Source organism: Schistosoma mansoni (genome assembly GCF_000237925.1).
Source record: "Schistosoma mansoni, WGS project CABG00000000 data, supercontig 0306, strain Puerto Rico, whole genome shotgun sequence".
In the NCBI taxonomy this organism is placed as follows: domain Eukaryota; kingdom Metazoa; phylum Platyhelminthes; class Trematoda; order Strigeidida; family Schistosomatidae; genus Schistosoma; species Schistosoma mansoni.
The window spans coordinates 6,919-26,944 of NW_017386162.1; the positions used below are offsets into that span (position 1 = coordinate 6,919).

At 40.8% G+C, this 20,026-nt stretch overlaps 1 protein-coding gene across 1 annotated transcript; it reads left to right on the forward strand.

The window, feature by feature from the left end:
• Window positions 1-580: 580 nt before the first annotated feature.
• Window positions 581-3,435, forward strand: Smp_154450 (hypothetical protein; the record flags this gene model as incomplete). Its single annotated transcript, XM_018790410.1, has 2 exons — window positions 581-800; window positions 3,290-3,435. Coding segments are annotated over 2 exons (366 nt in total), but the record flags the coding sequence as incomplete, so codon positions are not given.
• Window positions 3,436-20,026: the final 16,591 nt, after the last annotated feature.

A 20,026-nucleotide genomic window follows, 5' to 3' on the forward strand; every position in this document is an offset into this window, starting at 1 on the left:
TCTTCTGGACGTGCTGTATCAGACGTGGATTGGATTCAAACTTATCGTGGTGATCTGTTGCCATCACACCGTCCTCATTATAATATTGGAGGCATCTTCTGTAAGTATAAAAGGCCTTAACTGACTTGGTGCGCGAGTAATGCCTGGTCGTCTATTTCACTTTTGTGATCTTCAAAATGCCGGATAGCTTTGAATGACAAATTTGATGTGCGCGAGCGAATGCGTAAACAGTCCATGAAGAACTTCAATATAATTGTGCATTTTGGGGCCAAAAGACAATGGTCAATAGACTACTAAAAGCGATCGTAGTTTTCTAAATGAATCGGATGAGTGAGACTATACTAAAGTGGTCCATTCATTTTGCGAAAGTATCTTATAAAGCTGCATAAACTGGCCTGACTTGCTTTATATTGAACACGCTACGGATGCGAATGATTGGGGAATTACCAATATGCATATCGTAAGCCAGGAACTATGCTATCATGTATATCGGCTTAGTCCTGTTGACACGAATCCATGTTTCTTTAACCGTACGTGGAAATTATAACTCACTTCCGTCTTCACTGTGCACCCAGACAGAATAAACTCACCTGTTGTTTACCACACTAATTCACTCCAGATCCTTCCCTTGGAAGTGCAGTCTAGAATAACTGCGTACCTTAAGTCAGATCTTCAAGAACATCACTTACCGCGACGAGCTATACATATAGTGTGTGAAATGAAAAAGTCAATGAAGCATGACATAAAGAAGGGGTTTATTCACCTTCAGGGAATATGGGATACTGTTTTACATTTCCCAAGTTTCAGGAATTTGATAAACAGATTCGTTGCTGTATGCTCATTATCATGAGCTCTGATGTATAGCTTTTCGAGTCTACGCAAATTAGAAAACTTGGTTAGTTTACTCACCGAAAGACATTTTTGTGTTCGATGTTAACAAAGACCTTTTAAATTATTTGGATTTTCAGTATACAGTTGTGGAGGTTGCTGGGTTTAAATCGACATCATTAATGGATCAATTTTGGACTACCACTCGAAACCTGGAAGCACTGGACGGCCGTTTCATCCCAGTATGGGAATTCTGAGCAGTGCGCATCCACGATCTCACACACCGGGCTCGAATCCGGAACCTCGCGCGCTAACGCTCAAGCTCTAGATCGCTGAAACGGCATCCAATGGTGTCAATTGTTGGGATGACCCTGCGATTTTCTCGCAATCGACAAGACATACCAGTGGCGACGTGCAAAAACTACAATCAACAAGACTTATCAGTGGCGACGAGAAAAACTACAATGAGTATTTCTTTGGAGCAATTTGAAGCTTATATGGAGCGTCAAGAAGAACGGTTTGAACAGTCTCAAATCAGAATCATGGAAGCCTTTTTACAGAAATTTAGCATGTCCCAACAAAACTCTACTTCTGCTGAACTACAAGTATCTCATACTGATTCAGTTATTAATGCAATCCATGAATTTAATTTTGATGGTGCAGCAGGTGTCACTTTTAACTCTTGGTTTAAGAAGTATGAAGATTTGTTCCGTATTGATCTCTGCAGACTGGATGACGCTTCAAAAGTCAGAATACTTCTAAGAAAGCTTGGGACAACAGAACATGAACGCTATAGTAACTTTATTCTTCCGAAGAACCCACGAGACTTTAGTTTTGATGAAACAATTCAAACCCTGTCTCAAATCTTTGGAGAACAGTCGTCTCTATTTAATATCCGTTACCAGTGCTTGAAGATAACGAAAGAATCAGAAGATGACTGGGTGAAACATGCAGGCATTGTGAACCGAGAATGTGAGAGGTTCAAGCTGTCTTCCATGACTGAAAACCAGTTCAAATGCCTGATATTTGTCTATAGCCTGCGTTGACCTGAGGATGCCAACATCCGAACGAGAATCCTAAGCAAACTTGAACATTGTCCCAACATGACCCTGCAGGATGTGACTACTGAATGTCAAAGGTTAGTGAATTTGAAGCATGATACCTCGATGGTAGAAAACACTAACCAGTTCCCCCACGTTAATGCTGTTGAGAGAAAAGTCGTGCAAGGTTCCAGCATACAGAATTATCGAAATGACAGCGGTAAACCTCATGCTGGTTATGTGGAGGTTGGCATTTCAAAAGGTTTTGTCCGTTTAAAAGTCATCGTTGTACTACGTGTTCCAGGAAAGGACACAAAGAAAGTCATCGCGAAACCCGAAAACGCTGTCAGCCTAAAGTTTATTCTAAAAGATTCAAGCCACGTACAGCCAAAGTGACGGTAGCTGCTAACAGAATCGGCTCCCATAATCGTAGAAAGTATGTTTTCCTCAAGATTAACGGGTACGATGACCGCTTACAGCTAAAGACAGCCTCCGATATAACGCTTATAAGCAGGAGGACGTGGGAGAAAATTGGGAGGCCGAGAATATATTCAACTTATCAATCAGCACACGGCGGATCTGGGGGAATTCTAAACATTGCTGGTGAGGTTCACTGTGAAATCGCAGTCGAAGAGCTTACAAAGAAAGGAGTAATATTTTTGACAGAACGGCCATCACTCGACTTATTGGGGCTTGATTGGATAGGAAGGTTGAAATTATTAGATCGTCCCATAAACTCAATCTGCAACAACGTCAGTATGTCGAAAGTTGGGGACCCAACATTGTTTCGTGGGGGAGGATAAATGCAGTCTGGGTACCTACCCTGAATCTTCAGAAAAAAAGGGGAGGTGTTGGGATGACCCTGCAATTTTCTCGCAATCGACATGACAAGCTCATGAAACATCAAGGAGCATTTCAATCAATCAGCGATTGATTAGAAGTTATGTGAAGTCATGTTACTAAAATAGCGAAAATGAAAAGTCACATGTAGAGATTCTGATTGGCTGATAACTACACTGCGACTATGTTGAGTAGTATTCTGGAATTTTCAGTACAACCCAAAGACCTCTAAAATACTATAAAAACTCTATATTTTCTGTACATAAACGAACCTTGTAGTAAAGTGCTTCCCACATATTTTGTGCCTTTTCTCTCGTCTTCAAGTCGCTGTATAGTTCTAGCTCGGGGGTTACGAAACTAACTTAGGATCCGAATATAGCGTTCAATCCACAAGACGTATCATCAATGTCTAACTTTCACCGATCCACGATATTGCGCGACTGTACGCCATTGTCTTCGGTGAGTAACTGCCCCGCAACAGGCACGGTTGAACTCCACTGGCCACGGCTTTTCATTAGGAATCCAGGAGACTCATCTCACAGCCAGTCCCTAGTGAGTCTGAAAAATGTATTCATAGTTAGTCAGCCTAATTGAAACCCATCTTTTGAGGCTGATGAATGTCCAAGCAAAAGTTGACACTGTTGACCCACAACATAATCCTTCAAGCACGGAAAATATTCCTGGAAGTGAAGCCGACACGTGTTGCCTAAATGTGCCAAATACCTAGCCTAATGGTGTCTTATTGAGGCGCAACCAAGCAAAGCAATTATTATCACCATCCACAAACAGCTAATTCATGCAGAATTATTGTGAAGAAACCGTTTTGGGTTTCATCAAAAATACAATTATACACAACTTTCAATAGTTTTCGCTTAATATCCATCACATTTAAACAGTTCTTGTAGTATTTAGAAGAATACTAAGTTTAAGGAAAAAACGGGATTCGCTTCCACCAGGGTTCAAATCTGTGTTAGGAGGACGTAGCCGAATCGTTCACTCTGTATCTTGCAGCCTTAAACACGTGAATATAACCAGTGACATTTTACAAGGAAGTGTTGTTGGCCCATTACTTCTCCTATGCATGAATGAAGTGTGCGCATTCTTGAAATACGGTTAACCCTTCCTTTTTGCTGATGACCTGAAAGCAGTTTATTCACTCTCATTTTCTACCAAGGAATGCTATATTTCAGAGGTAATTCAAGGGGACATAAACGAGCCATACAAATTGACTGCGTAGTGGAATCTGTCACTGAGTGTTGATGAAGGTGGATTTATCTCCATTGGCAGTAGCTCTAACCTAAATCTGGTTCTACACAAACATGTACTGAAACTCCTCAACATTGTTCGCAACCTGAGTGCAAGGTGTAGCAACATGTTGAACTTTTCCGAGCACACTGCGCCACAAGTACCCAAAGCAAAAACCTGGTGGAATTCATAATGAAAAACTCCAATCAAAACGGATCTAGATTATTGTTATTACATACAATTGGGTTACACTCATCGTTGAATATGGTATTCTAGTTTATAGTAATTGCAGATATAATGATTTAATGAAAAATTGAACGTAGTCAAAGAAGGTTCGTTGAAGCTCCTTTGGGGTATTCTGACAAAAAAGATTATCACCAAATATATCGACAACTCAAGTAAGCACCTCTCTGGATCAGACAGATTAAATTAAACCGTGTCTTTGTCTACCGGTTTGTAAATGGTTCTCTCTACTCTTAGACTTTCACTCCTATGTCAATATCGTGTCATCTCACAACCTGCACATTAAGGAGAGTATTCTGTCGACTGCCAGAAGCTACACAAATTTATGTCGGGATTTTTTCGCTGTTTGCTATTCAACTACGTGGAACAGAATCCCAGAAAGCCAGTGTTCCAGTAAAACTATAACCCAGTTCAAGAGTCCCACTGATGACATTCTCTCCTAGGTAATCCCGTGTATATTCCATGCTACAGAGTGGACAATTTTGATACAAATGTTTTATCGAAAATACTTACGTATAAAAACATATTAGAAAACAAAGCGATTGAGTTGATTTCGACTCGATAGTTTAAAAATACTGAGAACACAACCAAATGATTCTTGTGTGCGTTAAGTGAGACAAAACGAAACTATATGGAGTTTCCATGTTCAGTAAATGTCCAAACACCCCAGAAACTTCAATATTCTTCCAGAGTACGTCGTTGAGAACTGCTTTCCAGATATCAGCGACGTTTCTTTGTGGTCGTTAATTATCGTGGAAGGCATCGCAATACTAAAGCTTATATCACTCGGTTGTTCAGGAGGAAACATGGAAAAGGTTCGATTATAAGTAAGCGGCTTTTAGTCGGCCAGTGCTGATACCTTCGTCATTTCTGTCCATATAAACAGTATGTTGCCCGGGTTCATGATGAATGATTTTTTAGGGCTCTTCGTATGTAGTTAATTAACCATAGTCTCGCGGAAAAGGGTTTGACTGAACTCTTACTGTTTGTAAGCCTGCTCGTATATGGTTTTGAGATCCATATTCGATGGGGAAGATAGAGGACCTACAGATTCTCCTGGAAACCTGAGTGTTGTTCCGTAAGGGATCTGTGCTGTAGTGTATCCAATGTTAGCTCTCACTGTATCGTGAATACCGGGTAAAGGAAGTGGAAGATCGTCAGTCCATCGTGGAGCGTTTGCAGCTCAGAGTAAAGCTTTCAACCGTCAGTTAAACCGTTCTACCAGACCGTTAGCTTTTGGGTGGTAGACGGTTTTTCGGAGTCTTGTGATCCCTAGTAAAGTAGTAAGATAACGGAAAAGTGCAAACTCAAATCGCCACTAACTATCTGTAGCAATGGCTGAAGAGTAGGCAAGGAAGAAGCAGACCACTGTTTCAGCAGTAATGTCCCTAATAGATACTGCTTCTGACCATCATGTGAAACGGTCAACTCACGCTAACAGGTAAGAGTGTCCATTCAACTCCGGCAAGGGTTCTACAAAATCATGATGACTATGGTCAAAGTGAGCGTCGGGAGTTGAGAGAAAGCCTAGGTGACATTTGCTTTGTCTGATGAACTTATATTTCTGACTGCCTACACTAGAGTGTGCATACACCCTCACATCTTTATTCGTACAAACTCAACAGAATCGTTCTGCTATGAGCTTGGTGGTTGTGCGGATAACCAGAGTAGAAGGTTTGTGCAACGTACTGAAGACATAGTATGGACAATGTTTCGGCACGATCGGGCCACTTTAGCGAGAACACACGGGTGAACGAGAAAGTATGTGGGGCTACCGCATAAAATATACGAATACTCACTTATATATGTGTATAACTGTGGTCCTTAGGAAAACTACCTATTTCCTAGACATTTTACCATTCTAAGGCACTTCGAACATCAGTTTTGCACTGACTCTTTTTACAATGACGCACGCTACCCACGTAGGCCTCCACTGTCGAAAGTTTGTTTAGTACACTGTTTATCTATTGAAAACTAATGTTCGTCGTTCCTCACCTTGGGTTTGAAACCCCGGATTCTTCTTTGTGGGTACGTGCTAACAAATGAAGTCCGAGTCTTCCTTCCGATCACTGATTAGCAGGGGAGACACCCTTGGGTGGAGCTGGATTCAGGGTTGTTCATAGTGATTTTACCCGTCCTGTCGTCTTTTTTGTGATCATTTTGAAGTTCACTGGAAAATTTCCGCCTCCATTTGTGCACCATATAAGAATAAGAAGATACCTGATTGCAGACAAGATTAAACGACTGATCGAGCGTTTTAAAATCAGGATTGTAAATTGGATTAAATGGACAACTATACAGTTTTAATTCTGTGATCCACTCAAAACTCAATAGATTGAAGAATCCATTAGTAGCATAACATATGGATTTTACTATTAAACCATTAAATTTGACAATATATTTGATAATTCCAAAAATGTTTATTGGGGTGCTAGATGCATTCTTTATGTGATCGTTAGTAGAAAGAATGCTTGGCTGACCAATATCGTGCCAAGTTTTATAAGAAACCAAGGTAGCGTCGGATCCACTGTCCAACTGCATTGTGGTGTTACGATCATTAACGTATATGGATAGATACTTGCGTAAGTACTGAGGGTTATACTTTGACAAATTATGCATACAATCGATGCTTTTTTACATTCGATATTGAAATGAGGGTTTGTTGTGTCTGCGATATCCCTCCTCATGGCTAATAACTCCACATTTTGCGCATTTAGGTTTATTGAAAGTGCAAAAACGGGAGAAATACCATGCCTCACAGTCTAGTAACTATTGGAAGGCCCTGTGCAACGACGTCGATTGGAATTATGGACATAAGACATTCTATTCGGATGGGAACATTTCAGCTAATCATGCTTTGAGACATCGATAATACTGAGTAAGAAATTTTCTAGTCAAATGATTTAGGATTAACGGAAAGTGTGTTATATCATTGGACCCTAACCAAACGACATTTGAAGCTCAGCATATAGTTGCTGGAAAGGTTTATATTTAACAAGTGACATGAAGAGTAGGTCAATAAGGGAGAAGGCGGAAAGAAAGAATCCAATTTAATCGGATGACATGGCTCAGCCTCATAGGCGTGGTCATTTATGTGTAACTTATCTCTTTTAGTCACACTAGACATATTGTTTTATCTCCAGCCTAGATGTGTTCTTTGGAAAGGCCAATCATATTGCTGATTGTCACAATACGGTAAGTCAGTGTAGAGAATGATGCGACCTCCATGTAAGATCTAATAGATTAGGCAGTCACATCATAACAGATTTACAAGATTAGGTCTAGTATTAGAGCAGTACTAATAAGAACTTAGACCGTATTTCTACAGATGTACGACAAGGATTCGGGCATTCTATCATTTTAGTAACATTCCTGTGATTAATAATGAGACAACATTCATTATCAATATCTTTCAACGCAAGATTGGGATCTGACTCTTTTCTGCTTAAGCTTCTAGCACTTGTATGTGAGTCTATCGCATCACTTCTAATTGCCATCGACTGACCTCTTCATTTAACTAATTCTGACTGTCTTGTCATATCACAAATAACGCATGCTTTAGATCAGTATCTTCTCTTCGAAACATAACGAGTTTAAGAGAGTCGGCTACTTGGAAACCGTCCAAGGAAGTTATACGAGACGATACGTTTGCCAGTACTTTGTTTGCCCCAGAAATGTGAAGCGAACTGAGACATTTGGTCCAGGTGTCAGGATTCTCGAGCAAAGTACTCTACTGAAGGCTAGCTTAAATAGAAGATAAGAGGTTTATAATCAGTGAACGGGGTGGATTACCGTCCCTCCACATAATGTTGAAAATTCTGTACGTCACGATGCATGGCTAGCAGTTCCAAGACGAAAGTGCTTCACTTTGACTCAGTGCCCTGAAACCGTCCCGACAAAAATGTTAGAGGTGGCCAGGTGTTGTTTGCCCATCGTTGCAAGACCCCCGATTCGGATGCCTCAACGATGATGTTAACGAATGTTTAAATCTCCTGGTATGAGTCCAGTTGCTTTTATGAAAACTGTCTCAGCTGTGGGGGATGCTTTCTGAGCACTGTCGTCCAAATTGATGAGTTTCGTATTTCCAAGAAGTTGTTCTGTTAACGTTCTAATGACGGACGCGCAATTCGGTATGAACCATCGACAGAAGCTTACCATCCTATTGAACGTGCGCAATCGCTTGATTGTGTTCGGTTCTGAATAATCCATAATGGCAGCCACATTGCTTTTTGGATAGCGAATTACTTGAGCATCAATCGTGTGTCTAAGAGAATTCAAGGAATCGGTTCCCATTTCACATTTCTGAATATTTACGAGTACATGCATTTGGAGTCGTTTGAAAACAAGTTACAGGTGCTGCAGGTGGGATTATCTGTTCGTACCCGGCTGGCATAGAAATATCTGTCGCAACGAAAATCCAGTAACAGGGTTTGTGTAAGCCCAAGTTAAGAAAACCATATCTTCTACCGTGTGTAGTGATCGGCTCCTCATTTTCCGCCTGTGGGTTGAAGACAAGTTTTCGAAGACAGTCGTTAGCATACACAGAAAGAATGCTTACTCCTGTGTCACTGTCGAGGAGATGGTAAACTTTCGTCGCCGCTTCAGTGACGTATAACAGACAGCTATGTCTGCCAGCTACGGTTGCCGCCAGCACATACCGGTAGAGGAGTTTCTCGAAAGATTTTTCGTGTCGGATGGTTCGAAGATTGAGAGGCTGTAGTTTCGCTCAATGTCTAGAAGACTTACCATACTTATTGTGGCACCAACACCGATCAAGGCCGTCTGTTTCCCGTGGTCCAGAGACTGACCTCATTCACCACAGGCTTCTTTGAGGAGTTTGGGAGTGTCTGAGATTATGATGAATACGTTAGATCGTATAATATCCTTAGAGTTTCTTCACAACACCTATGTACGAATAAGCTGCTTGTACGCAACAATTACGGTGACAATAACCTATATGAAGTGGGGATATTTGGCAACAAGTATATTTTATTTATTTATTTATTTATTTATTTAAAGACGTACATATTGGTACAAAGGGCTCCAGATACATATGCGCCACTCAAAATGATAAGAATAAGATGAGAAACGGGAAGATACGTATTTATAAAGGAAGAAAAAAGGATGAAAAAAAGAGAAGAGTAATGATGGGGGAAACTGAAATTTACAAATAGAAGAACTCTCTCAGTTACAAAAGTTACAACCAGTCTTTATGAGGAAAGTAAAAGAAGGTTACAGCAGGATCGCCACTGACTTCTTTTCTGAGCCATATCTGATAACGTCTCTAGTCATTGTGTTGCACCATCTCTCGGACCCCAGCCAGAGAGTCGTGAAGGACCAACAGAAGCTAGCCCTTTGCAGCTTTCTTTCATACCACGACACCATGTCATGCACTGACCACCTCTCCACTCTTTCCAACCAGTCCCAGCGCCGGCTAATAATGCACAACGTGGAATTCTCTGAGACGACATTCGTAAAACATGTCAAAGCCACCGAGGTCGGTGTTTCAAGATGGTGACACCAATTGAATTATCGTCTCGGCGCCCGAACACACGATGCCGAACCTCTGCATTACTAACATGGTGTTGCCACTGTATATCAGCAATCCTTCGGAGACAACGATGACCAAATAAACACAGAGTGTCGTCTAACTTCCTCAGGCCAGGTTTTACAAGCATAGGGCAAAACTGCTCTCACCGACGCGTTGTAGATCCGAACTTTTACCGCCAAACTATCACGAAGGCGCCAAAGATGGCCCAGATTTGCATAAGCCGCTCTGGCTTTCATTATACGTGCATCGATCTCATCACTCACGCCATCACCAGCACTTATGCGACTACCCAGATACACGAAATTCTCGACCACTTCAATCTGCTCACCATCCAGGGTGAGTATAGGATTAGAATCCTGCCAGTCTTATAGAAGTACTTTGCACTTCGAAGGTGTAAAGCAAATACCGCACCTGCGGACACTGATTGCCAACTGATTAAGTGAGGATTGCATGCCTTGGGCATTATCGCACAGTAAGAAAATATCATCCGCATACTCGAGGTCGAGAAGTCGTTCTCCAGGCAGCAGATCCACACCGCCATTACCTACATCCATCAGAGCTGTTTCCAGAATATCATCAATGGCAAAGTTGGCGATGAATGGTGAGATTGGGCAACCTTGTCTAACCCCACTGCTTGAATGGAACAATGTAGAGGAGTGGTTGTATGCCCTTTTTAAAGAAAGGGACGACTATCGACCCATTCCATGATATTGGAACTTTTTCTAGCTTCCAAACCTTTGCAAACAACACAGTCAGTTCCTCAGCCAGAAAGTCACCAACATCTTTAAAAAGAGCCGGAGGTAAGTCATCTGGACCCGGTGATTTGTAGCGTTTCAAGAGTTGTAGTTCCTTGCGGACTTCCGCCTCGTTTGGTGGACCAGTCGTCACCGGCTATGAAGGGCGGGACAAACTATTGGCATTCCGTCATCCTCGCAGATTGTTCCACTCACACCAGACTTCTTACCGCCAGTGGCTCGGATGAGTTGAAAGAGCATCCGGCAGTTACCAGATGCAGCTGCTGCTTCCAGCTCATTATCACGCTCTGACCACCAGGCTTCTCGGTCCTTATACAAGCTTTGCCCAATTTCATTACATAACAGCCTTCGTTTATGGTCAAACTCACGGTCACCCGGAGTACACCGACGGGCTTCGATCAGTTGTAAGGAGCCAGAAGAGACCCAGTGCTTATAAGCGGGGCGTTTCGCGAAGCCGCAAGCGACTTTACTCGCCATTTTCATGGCGTCATGCAGTTGCAACCTATGCTCATCTAAACTTTTCGGTGGGATGGTAGCTAGCCTAGAAGCTAGCTCGACTCCATACTTACTTGCAACAGAAGTTGCAACCAGTTTGCCAACATCAATCAGTTGATCACGGCCAATTCGGTGGCCACTGAAAAGTAAGGTAAGATTGGCGCAGACCAGGGCATTATCAGAGTCCAGATAGGTACTCCAAAAGGAGCGGCAGTCTTGTACACAACCACGCCAACGGTAGATGATCGCGATGTGATCAATCTGATTCCAGGCTTGAGATGCAGAGGGAGGACACCAGGTGGCACATCGGCGATGACTGTGCCGGAAGTCAGTGCTGGCTAGAAACAGGTCGTGGTCTGTGCACAGTTGCAGTAGACGGTCCTCGTTATCTGTCCTGCGACCAACAAGTCCCCATCCGCCACCCAAACGACTCTCTTCTGTGCCTAGACGCCCGACCTGAACACTCAAGTCTCCGGCTAATACTACAATATCTGTCGAACGCGCTTTCTGGAGAAGAACAGTTAACAGGTGGTAGAACTCATCCTTGATTGCATCCGGGTTGCAATCTGTCGGGGCATAGGCGGAGATGACGAAAAGACACCGTTTCTCACTTTGATGGAGCTTTCTAATCTAACAGCACATAACCGAATGTCAATGGGGATCTAGTCGATTAGTGCTGCCTCAGCTCTAGCGCTTAGTGCGACACCAACGCCAGTAAGACCAGACGAGGATGCCACAGGGTCCCCGGATAAGCGCACGTGAAACAAGCTTTTCGAGGGGACAGATGGAGAGCGAATTCGTAGTACCTCACTTAAGTCTTGAATACGGGTCTCGGATAGACAACGGACGTCAACATTAGGACTTTCTAAAGACATAGCGAACCCTATTATTATTATTATTTTTATTCACAAACACCTTATGAGTACATAAGTGCTGTGAAGAAACCATTTCGGGTTTCTTCAAAAAATGCAATAATACGCAATTTTCAATAATGTTAACATTACATATGCCATGTTTGAGAAAGGAAGGAAAAGGAAAAATAAAATATTATTAATAGAATAGTAATAATAGTAATAATAAATCAGGTTCTGCGTAATTAGCAAGAATTTTGAATTGATTTTGAAGAAGGAAAGGAAGAAACTAAGGAAATAGAAATAAAGGAGACGCGGAATACGTAAATAGTTTAACACCGAACAAGAATAAACAACTATGTATGTATAGCAAAACGAGTAATAAAAATAAAATAAAACAGAATAAATTGATAGGTAAATAACTTATTATTGCAGTAAGATATGACGTCAGAATAAGTGTTTGTTCGTGCAGACATAGTTTTGGGTGATGCTATGAAAGTCTCAATTAAGCGCAAAAGATAATAAATATGTATGAGGTGTATATACATAGTAAAGATAAAACGAGTCTGATAAGTTGAATTCAGCGTGACACAAGTTATTGTCTCAATCCAAAGCTTCGTAATCTTAAGAATAATATTTATTTAGAAGGAAAAAAAGGGAGAGAAAAAAGAAGTAAACACATAGTGAAAGGGTCCAACAATGATCATAATGGTGTAATGAATATAGACTTTTGAGATAAAAGAATAATTTAAAAAATAATAAATAAATAAGAAAAATCAGAAAAAATAAATAATAACAATAATGGTAACAATAATAATAAACCTTTACTGCACACGGATAAATACATGTAGACTTATGTGACAGTATACAGAGTGAAAACCAGGTATTAGTATAAACATTAGTGCAATAATAATAATTTAGAATGATGCTATCATAGTCACAAGTAATTGCAAAGGATCATCAAATATAAATTTCTATATGTTATATATATGTTGTGAATATTAAAAAAAATTATTTGTTTAAGTGGAACATAGGGTTTTTGTCTTTAGTTGTAGACTTTGGATGTTTAGGAATAAAATATATTTAGAAGGACAAGAAGAGATGAAAAGAATATCTAATGTGTTGGGAGACTAATGATGATATTAATAACAGTAATAATTATAAATACGAACATAAGGAGACTTTGTATATTAAGATAGATGTAAGATAAAGTGAAATAGACGTGAAAAGTTTCAAAGGTTTCACTTTGCTTTTCAGTCAGTTAGATAGATGACGGACCTTTTTGTATAAATCATTGTTAAGCACGTTGATATTCAATAGGTGATACAATCCACTTTCGGAAAGAAAAACATCAAGAAGACTTCGGAACCGGTTTGTAGTTTCACTGCAACGGAGGTTCATTGGCAGTTTGTTCCACATAGTTGAGTAGCGAACAACGAAAAAATTCTGGTGTAAATTTGTGTGGGTTTTTGGAATCACTAGAATATTTTCCTTATTGCGTAGATTGTGGGACGGTATCATAGAGTATGAAGGGGTAGATAGCGAAGAGTAAGAAATACCGTTAAGAAGCCGGTAGAGAAAGATAAGGTTTAATTTGATACGCCTGATCCAGAGAGCTCCTAGTTTGAGTTGTTGACATCTTTGGTGATAATCTTTGTTGTCAGAATACCCCAAAACAGCTTTGGTGAACCTTCTTCGAACACCTTCGATTTTAATCAGGTCATTATGCCTGCAATTACTGTAAACTAAAATACCATATTCAAGAATTGGTAAGATACATTTTCTGTATAATAATAATCTCGGTTCGGTATTATTGAAATTAATCATTATGAATCCGATGAGCTTTGTAGCTTTGGGTACATGAGATGCAATGTGTTCAGAAAAGTTCAGACTGTCGCTATATCTTAAACCCAAGTCATGAACAGTGTTAAGAGGTTTCAGTGTATGTTTGTGTATAGCCAGATTTAGGTTAAGGCAGCGGCCGATGTTAATAAATCCACTTTTGTCAACATTAAGTGGCAAATTCCACGAGATAGTCCATTCGTACAACTTGTTTATTTCTTCTTGGATTACCGTTGAAATATAGCTTTTTTGGTGGGAGATGAGAATAAATAAACCACTTTTAAATCATCAGCGAAAAGAAAAGGTTCACCATATTGAAAGAGGGAGCAAACGTCATTGATAAAAAGGAGAAATAGTAATGGACCAATTACACTTCCTTGTATAACCCCACTGGTTACATTCACAGGTTCGGAGTAGCAAGATCCAAAGCGGACAATTTGGCTACGTTCTCCTAAAAATGACTTGAGCCAAGATAAAAGGGGATTCTGTATTCCATATGAAGAGAGTCTTAGAAGAAGAAGTTTGTGTGAGACGTTGTCGAAGGTCTTACTAAAGTCGAAGTACAGAATTATCACAGACTGACCAACATCTCTTCTCTGGGTAATTTGATCAAAAACTTCCAGGTGCGATGTGAAGTATGAGCGTTTGGTCATAAACCCGTGTTGGGATGGGCTGATCAGATTAGCCGAAAGCAAAAATGATAATAGCCGTTTGTGGATGATTTTTTCCATAGTTCTTGACAGCACGGATGTCAAATTAATTGGTCTGTAGTCAACAATATCACTGCGTGATCCGGTTTTGAATCTGGGGGTGATAAGAGATGTTTTCCATACAGATGGATAGGCCCCATATTCCATAGATAGGTTGAAAAATTTTAAACAAAATAATGGGAATTCTGTACAACCATATTTCACAAATGATGAGGGAATCCCGTCAGGTCCACCGTCATAGGACTTTTTCAAGGCAGTTATGCCCTGCTTGATGTTGGAGGGTACGAAATCAATTTTCGACAGGTGTCTGCATGTCAGCATTGGAAATGTATTGATACAGCTTTCAGTTCTAGTGTTATAGCACTGCGAGAAATGCTGACTGAATTGTCCCCAAATAATACCGGGGTCATCAACAATTCTTCCGTTAACTATGAAGAATTTGGTCGCGCCAAGAGAATTTGACTTTATCTGTTGTCCGATCTGCATTAGTGTGCGAAAGTTGAAGGAAGCCAGCTTGAACGGCGTACGTGGTTTCAGAAAGACTGGTTCAGTATTCGTACTCGGTGGAAGCATTCACTTTCGACCAGACAGTGACTCGAGATCGTTTAGATAGAACAGAGTTTCCACCATGGGCGAGCTGCTGCATAAGTTGAAAAATGGGAGTACATGAAGTAGGAATAGAGGGAAATAAGTGACGTAGTATATAAAAAAATGATAATAATAGTAATAAAAGTAAAAATGAGTGTTATCAAGTGAATGTGAATTGTCTGAGTTTCCACCATGGGCGAGCTGCTGCGTAAGTTGAAAAGTAAGGGTACACAAATTGTCAATAAAAGCGAGTGAATACGCAATATGGTAAATAATAATAATGATAATGCAAATTGTCTTGCTTCTAGTATGAGCGAGAATAGTATTGTCAGTAAAATTCGTCATTCCATTTATTTGTGTGGGGGCTGTGATACTGCCCGGGTGCTCAAACCGTAGCAAGTGGTTTTCTTAGGGGGCCACATCCTGAGCCTTTGACCTAAAGGTCTAACCCACGAGGCAGTGGAGCATCGTAAGGAGATGCAGTCCCAAGGTAGCCGGTGACCAACGATTGATTTATACGCCGTTTGTTTCCTCAGGATAATGGAGCCCATGTGCACCATTGGTTTGGAATCAGGGTTTTCCAACTCCCCTAGGTGAACTTTCCGTGTCCATCGACCCGGTTAAAGCGCCGGACATTCGCTTTTCGTCCTCTCAATTTCGTAAACAACAGTAATTCACTGAGAAGGCAGTGAGTAAGACTTCCCTGGCAGAGGCTATATATTCGCGTGGCCATGTGAGAGCATTTGGAGAGGGAGAGCGAACTGTCCCCACTATCGGCCGTACCAGGGCATTTGGATTTTTGTACGCTCATTCAACTCATTTGCTTATCAACATCTTACTTACAGTCTTAACTCGTCATATAGAATGATAAACCCGCGTTTCCACCTAGCGACCGAGATAACTAAACAGAGAAATTCATACATCTAATCATTCATGATCTTGAATTTGTGGAGTCATTCCGGATAAGGTCACCTTATTCGTTCTCAATATACTTTATCCAATAATACAGGTTACAGCTAATTCAGTTACGCTTGACTTAAGAACTTTGGAATCCTATCATTGATGGTTCATTTCGCATAGGTGAGGGGTTGCATAAGATTAAGTGTGTGAATAAAGCTTCGAAACCTCCTAAAACCCTTTGAATATATAGGTAAAAATGACCTAAAGACCACTCTTTGCACAATTTATAGGCCGATAAATCGCAAGTAACGCTTGCTATATTCAGACAACTGTAGCGTAGCACAGCAATAGAAGTGAGTGATAACTGTCATGAGTTCTATGAACACGCTTAGCGTGATGTTTTCACACTCGCTAAGCCGAGGCAAACTACTAAATATTTTGAAGCTCTTTCACATCACACCAATTTTCAAAGGTGTTCGACGCAGCGAACCCTCAAGCTACCGACCGGTGGCTTTTTTCTATACCTTCTAAAATTATTTAGTCCTTGATATGCGATTGCATAAAGGACTACTTATTATCCCTAAAGTTCTTCTCACCTTAATAGCATGGTTTCAGGAAGGGTTACTCTTGTATAACCAATTTGCTGAATGCGGTGGACAAATGGAGAAGCATCCTTGATCGTAAGGGGAAGGTTGACATTATTTACCTTGATTTCTCAAGAGCTTTTGATAGGGTCAACCATATATGTCTTAACAATAAGCTTAGACGATTGAGTATCGAACCCCCTCTGATTGGCTGGCTCGCTTCATATCTAAAAAATCGACATTTTTAGGTCAGGGTTAACTTCACATTTTCTTAGGCTATGGAATGTCCTAATGGGGCCCCCAGGGTTCAATACTAGGACCTCTTCTTTTTCTCGATTTATATAAACGATCTTCTACAACAAGTATCGTCTGCCTTGTTGCTTTTTGCTGATGATGTGAAACATTGGAGAGAGATACGCAAACAAGGGGATATATTGGCACTTTAGGAGGATTTGATTCGACTTCAAAGTTGGGCAGACGACAACGGACTTACCTTTAACAATTCAAAGTGTAAAGTTGTCCATCTGCTACATGTCGTAGACTATAGTTACAACTTAGGAAACTCCTCTCTAGAAATATCCCAGGTCGAAAAAGATTTAGGAGTGTTGGCACCCTACGGCTTGAAGTCCTACGCTAACTGTGTCAGAAACGCCTTTCAATCAAACCTTGCACTGGTAACATTGAAGCTCATTTTTGACCAATCTGACGGTAGAACTTTCCACATAATCTTGAGGATACGACTAGTATTCTAACTTTACAATTAGCTACCAGTAGCACCTTCTATAATCGAAACCTTCTTGGCCAAATATATAATATATATATTTGATACGTTATCAATATATCGAGGAACGTTTATTCTAAGCTGACTAGTGAACGTAGGAGCAGTGTCCCACGCCGAGTTGAAACGTGATCTTGTACGGATGCATGACCGAAAGCCTTCAGTTAAACAAGTCCACTTAAACAACGTGGTCAGCATCCAATATCGAACACTTAGAAAGCTATTGATTTTGGGGAATTATTTACAGCTACAGATCACTCCCCCCCTAGTGAGGTAGTGATGCCCCTAAGACGTGACCGGCCAGAATTTTAAACCCAACGAGTTTGTCGTTGGTAAACACTCTTCTGATAGCTTGCTTCGTTTAGCAGCGTCTGGTCGTCTTTCCCTACACTAAGGGACCAAAATGTACAACATAGCAATTAAGAAATAAGGTACAATGAAAATTTCGGTTCCTTGCGAAACTTCGTCGTTCTTTTCCAGCCGTCCTGGAAAAGAGAAAAAATAGAACGTGTGAGTGCATGTCGAAAATGCACTCGTACTTGCGTAAGGACACAAGATGAGCGGGAAAAAAACAACTAATACACTTACAAACAGCGTAAAAGCGATCGGAAAAAAATGGTTTTTTTATATATAAAAAAACACAAATACGCTCAAAAAAATAATAATTTTTTTAAATGAATAAAAAAATGAGCACATTAAAAAAATTATTTTTTATAATAATAATGATAATAATTTATTCTCAAATAACAGCTTGTTACATGAGGCATGCTGGTTTACAGGCAAGATCAAATTGTTAAAGAAGTTACAATTTTCACAGTTGAAAATTACTCAGCTGGGTTGATATTCTATAAGATATGAATGTAAATGGATTTCGTAAGAAACATTTCAATAACACACTTGGCGCACTTTATGGAGGTAGCGTTGCAACATACAACTGATGGTCGAGAATAGATACATGCGAAGTTGGGGGCTTTTAGAAGTTTCGAACTTATATCCCTCCAGAATATCGGAAGCTTTAATAACGGTGTAGGACGAAGTCACCCGTGCCATATCTGTTTTCGGTGGAGTATCTTCAGACGGCTGAAAAAGGTGTAAGAAAAAGGAAGGACGAAAAGCAGAGCACACAATATTCATGGAGGAATACTTAAGGTATAACCATTTAGTTTGTTTGTCTGTTACTGAAGTACTTATTAGGTAAGAGCATCCTAATGTGTTAAAGAAAAATAAGTGTAGGCAAGGTATTAGTGGATAAGGAACTGTATAAATGAAGGTAGTCCAGAAGGAAGTATGGAATTGCGTTTTATAATAAACAATGAAAAGGGGATTCGAGATAAAGCTTGTGTCCTACGTGCAATAGTCGTTAAGATGTTCTGGAAATCTTACTCGTCTTCCAGAACGCGTTGTTTTAGGTTTGTCTATCGGCGTTGACGAAGTATCAAGTTGTGTGTCGGCTGTCGTGTAGGGTACTACGAGTGTAGGAGCCGTGTCGTACGATTGTACCGAAGGAAATTCGACGTGGCTAGGGTTTCCTTCTAAGTACGCTGCTTTTAAGCGATCGATACTGATTCTATCGTTCGTGCCGTTCTTATCAACTACATAGTACTTGGGTTCACGTTGAAGAACTTTGAAGGGTCCTTCGTATGCTGATTCGAGAGGTCGTCAATGTGAGTCTCGACGAACGAAGACATGTGTACTATGTCGTAATTCAGGTTGAACGAAAACATCAGTTGATTGAGATCGAGTGTGAGCAGGTTTAACTGAACGCATAGCGTTTGTAAGCCTACTCGTGTAAGAGTTTAGATCCATGTTCAATGAGGAAGCCGAAGGATCCACGAATTCTCCTGGAAGTCGGAGTGTCGTTCCGTAAACGAGTTGAGATGCCGTTTATCCAATGTCAGCTTTCACTGCATTGCGGATACCTAGCAAGACGAGTGTAAGAGCGTCTGTCCACTGTGAAACGTTTGCAGCTGATAATGAAGCATTCAATTGTCGATGAAAACGTTCTACCAACCCGTTTGCTTGTGGGTGGTATGCTGTCGTTCTGAAGCGCGTGATTCCTAATAGTGAGGTCAGACAACGGAAAAGTCCAGATTCGAACTGGCGTCCGCGGTCTGTAGTGATCGTGGAAGGGCAGCCGAAATTTGCTACCCATCGTTCGACGAAAGCGCGAGCCACTGTTTCAGCAGTAATGTCCTTAATCGGTACTGCTTCTGGCCATCGAGTAAAACTGTCCACGCATGTTAAGAGATATGAGTATCCGTTTGAATCGGGTAAGGGTCCTACCAAATCTAGATGAACGTGGTCGAAACGAGCGTCAGGGGTTTTGAAAGAGCCTAAGGGACATTTGTTATGTCTTATGACCTTAGATTTCTGACAGCTTACACAGGAGCGTGCCCATTCCTTCACGTCTTTATTCATGCCAGGCCAGCAAAGCCGTTCTCCTATGAGCTTGATGGATGCACGAACACCTGGATGAGAAAAATTGTGCAATGTATTGAAAACGTTGCGTCGGTAATGTTTCGGTACTATTGGACGATCCCTACCTGTTGATGTGTCGCAAAGTAAGGTTTCCTTACCTGTTCCCATCCGTATAATACGCAGTTTAAGAGTTGTCGAGGATAACTCGTGCTGAAGATCAATGTCTTCTTTTTGAAGCTGAGCGAGTTTAAGAAGGTCGATTCCTTGGAAACTGTTCAAGGAACTTATTCGAGACAAAGCGTCTGCGACTACATTGTTTGCTCCAGAAATGTGTTGTATGTCTGAAGTAAACTGCGAA